This window comes from Arabidopsis lyrata, assembly GCF_000004255.2.
Source record: "Arabidopsis lyrata subsp. lyrata unplaced genomic scaffold ARALYscaffold_52, whole genome shotgun sequence".
Classification (NCBI taxonomy): Eukaryota; Viridiplantae; Streptophyta; class Magnoliopsida; order Brassicales; family Brassicaceae; genus Arabidopsis; species Arabidopsis lyrata.
Window position 1 is genome coordinate 6,300 of NW_003302513.1, and position 3,121 is coordinate 9,420.

At 38.9% G+C, this 3,121-nt stretch overlaps 2 protein-coding genes across 2 annotated transcripts in view; one reads left to right on the forward strand and one right to left on the reverse strand.

The window, feature by feature from the left end:
• Positions 1-1,470, reverse strand: part of LOC9299098 (zinc finger CCCH domain-containing protein 65) — a 2,865-nt gene extending 1,395 nt beyond the window's left edge. Inside the window, 4 exon segments of the mRNA XM_021018936.1 lie at positions 1-183; positions 268-333; positions 419-1,131; positions 1,228-1,470. The exon segment at positions 1-183 is cut by the window's left edge and continues 130 nt beyond it. Coding sequence (XP_020874595.1) covers positions 1-183; positions 268-333; positions 419-1,131; positions 1,228-1,384 — 1,119 coding nt within the window. The 5' untranslated portion in view covers positions 1,385-1,470.
• Positions 1,471-1,577: 107 nt separating this feature from the next.
• On the forward strand, positions 1,578-3,119 carry LOC9299102 (30S ribosomal protein S16-2, chloroplastic/mitochondrial). The gene is made up of 3 exons (XM_002862976.2): positions 1,578-1,836; positions 1,946-1,991; positions 2,820-3,119. The coding sequence occupies exons 1-3, from the start codon at positions 1,704-1,706 to the stop codon at positions 3,046-3,048; spliced, it is 408 nt and encodes a 135-aa protein (XP_002863022.1). The 5' UTR covers positions 1,578-1,703; the 3' UTR covers positions 3,049-3,119.
• The last annotated feature ends 2 nt before the right edge of the window (positions 3,120-3,121 follow it).

Consider the following 3,121-nt stretch of genomic DNA (forward strand, 5'->3'; position numbering starts at 1 on the left):
ACAATATTTTAGATTCCAAAGACATGCAGAATCCAGAGCCATTTTGCATACCTCATGGCACCGTTCCTTGAGATAGTGTCGACAATACTTTATAGGCTTTGGTTTTGGAGCTACTGGTTTCAGTTTCAGCTTTTTCACGCCAAGGGCTATACGCTCTTTAGCTCTTTTCTTCCTAGCTTTTGCCTGCATGAAATAGCTTATCAATAAGTAAAAATTGATTGCAAGATATCCCCATGATATGTCAAAGAAATGCATAGACTACATTACCCTCTTTCTGGCTTTTGCGTCCTTAGAAGGCGCAGACCTTTTTTTAATGGAGGTTCCAGGATCCATCTGCAGATAAGAAGTTAAAATACAAGTCAGATTTTATCAGCACCCAAGCAACATAACATTCCATTCTTTTATCTACATTCAATACCTCAACACCAAGCTCTTTTCCAAAACTCTCATGACTTGTGAGATGGCTGTTACCAATCCCATCTCGTGAGACCTGACACTCCTCATGTCTTTCGACTGGTTCATCATCTTCTACAAGCATATCATCATTATCATCCCCAGATATCTCTCCTTCTTCTACATCATCATCTTCAACTATCCGAGACACGGAATCTACCAAAACCGGAGTACTATCAACAGGTTTCTCCAATTCCATCTCTCTTTGAACTGTTTCATCACAAGCTTCCAAAAATCCAGAACTTTTAACTTCATTAGATTCAGCAGATTTAGGAACCTCCTCTACCTTTTTATCACTTTCAGTTGAAATATTAGGCTTCTCCACGACATTTTGAACAAAATCAAGCGGTTGTTTCGCGATATTATCTAGTGAAGCAACCATACCATCACCATCATAGTCATTCACATCCAATGCCTCAAAGAGATTCACACAACTTTCTGGAACAAAGTCTGGATTTTCATTTATCATAAGCTCAAAGCTATCGAAAAAATCTGTGTGTCTAATACCAACAGATGCATCTTGCAAGTCAATTCCATCAAAAACATCTCCAAGCATCAAACTCTTTTCCTGCGAATTCTCACCTCTTAAATCAACAGACACTCCATTGGATTTTGATTCTACCATTGATAGATTCTCCGGTGGTTTGCAAGTTTCTCCCGGAGACACTGGAGCAATTTCTTTATCAGAAACACACAAAATAGCATCAGAAATAGGATCATACTATTCAAACACAGAACATTCCTGAGAAATTTTAATTCGAATTGAACACTGACCTGTTCTTAAGACCAGCTCGTGAAGAACGGCCGGTGTAGCAAGCGAAACTCGAGGCTCCCGATCGAAACTCGAGCAGAGGTGATGAAGCAAAGAACGATAAGTCCGATTCGAGAGATGCGTGCGTCGGTGAGGAAACGGAGCGACGGAAGATTCCATTGTCTCCGCCGGAGAATAATCTCAAACAGTACCGATTTGCTCAACTTCTTCTTGTCGTTCGCCGGGAAAAGGCCGTCTTGTGGCGGTGGACGATTTAAAAATCTTCATTGGGCTTGATGTTAATGGGCTTCGTGATTTTTGAAGCCCAATATCTCTGTGTCTTTTAGTGAATCCTTCAATAAACGGCGTCGTATTCAGAACCCAAACCCTAAAAGATTTATCGATTCAGAGTTTTCGAAATCAACAAAATTGAAATCTCTCACTCTCTATCTCTCTTGGTGATCATTTCGTTTTTTTCCGGTAGAAAGGGAGGAGAAACATGGTTGTGCGGATCAGATTATCGAGATTTGGATGCAAAAATCGGCCATTTTTTAGGGTTATGGCCGCTGATAGCAGATCTCCAAGAGACGGGAAGCATCTTGAGGTCTTAGGTTACTTCAATCCTTTGCCAGGTGATTAACAAAACAAAATGTATCCTTTGTTTTTGTTTATAGAATTTTCGATTACTCTCTTCGTTGTTTTTTTTTTTTTTTAACACCATCTCTTGGTTTATGTGTTCAGGCCAGGACGGTGGTAAGAGGATGGGTCTCAAGTTCGATCGAATTAAGTATGTTTTTTCTCATCTAATTCTCCACTTTCTTATGCTTTTCCGATAAAATCAAGTAGCTTTTGGGTTGAATTTACTCAGAAAGAGGTCTCTGAATGGTGAATGCTTCACTAGATGATTTAGGCTACTTTTGGGTTTTCTGCATTTGAAGTGTTTTGGTTAATTGCTAAAGTTAGCTCTAGATATCAGTCAGCGTTTTAGCTGCCTCTAGTAATCTTAATGCACTGTTATGTAGTCAACATTGTGTTATAGTTAACTGTCTTTTGATCTGATACAAAGGAGATGAGTTCAGTCTTGAATGGTTTTTATTATCTAAAGGTGAATGAATGTACATGTTTCCCATGGTTGGTTTTGATCACTTTCTTTCTCTTCGTGCTATTCAACCATTAGTTGAAGCAATTTTCTACCTCATTGAATCCCATTTAAGAAAGGAAAAAATGAAATATTTGTGGAAATTCATCTACAAGTTTTAGTATATAACAAATGAAACTACTCAACCACTCTTGAGTCTTTGTATGGAACTTCTGCTCTGAGTTCTGGAATTGCTTCCTATTACTGTAAGATGAAGAACCTGTTGATTTTCTATTCGTATACACACTTACTTATATTCCTAATTATACAACCTCTTTTGCGTAATTCTATGGTCATGTAGTATTAGAATCGTCTAAAATTATGTTTATGACGTCTGGATAGTAGCAGAACACATGCCAAGATTACTTAGAACCTGGTCATACAATCGAAGTTTTTGTTCTGAATGACTAGTTTCAATAGAGGATGCATATAGATTTGATTAATGGACATTTTGTTTGCCTTTCTTGATCTGTACAGGTACTGGTTATCTGTTGGTGCTCAGCCATCAGACCCGGTTCAACGCCTCCTATTCAGATCCGGTTTACTTCCTCCTCCTCCAATGGTGGCTATGGGACGTAAAGGTGGAGCACGAGACACACGCCCTGTTGATCCAATGACTGGTCGCTACGTAGATGCAGAGAATAAAACAGTTAATGCCAGTGATAACCAGCCTAAGGAAGAGGATACAGAAGACAAGAGTGCATAATTCATTAGCCTTTTGTCGTCGTAGCTTTTAAGCTCACTTTGTTACCGATCATATCTTGTGTAATACACTATCG

What these genes read in the sequence shown, in the direction of transcription:
- LOC9299102 (XM_002862976.2), top strand. Translation starts at nt 1,704, where the DNA reads ATGGTTGTGCGGATCAGATTATCGAGATTTGGATGCAAAAATCGGCCA. An exon ending in TTACTTCAATCCTTTGCCAG is followed by an intron (nt 1,837 to 1,945) that starts GTGATTAACAAA and finishes TTATGTGTTCAG; the next exon opens with GCCAGGACGGTGGTAAGAGG. An exon ending in CTCAAGTTCGATCGAATTAA is followed by an intron (nt 1,992 to 2,819) that starts GTATGTTTTTTC and finishes TGATCTGTACAG; the next exon opens with GTACTGGTTATCTGTTGGTG.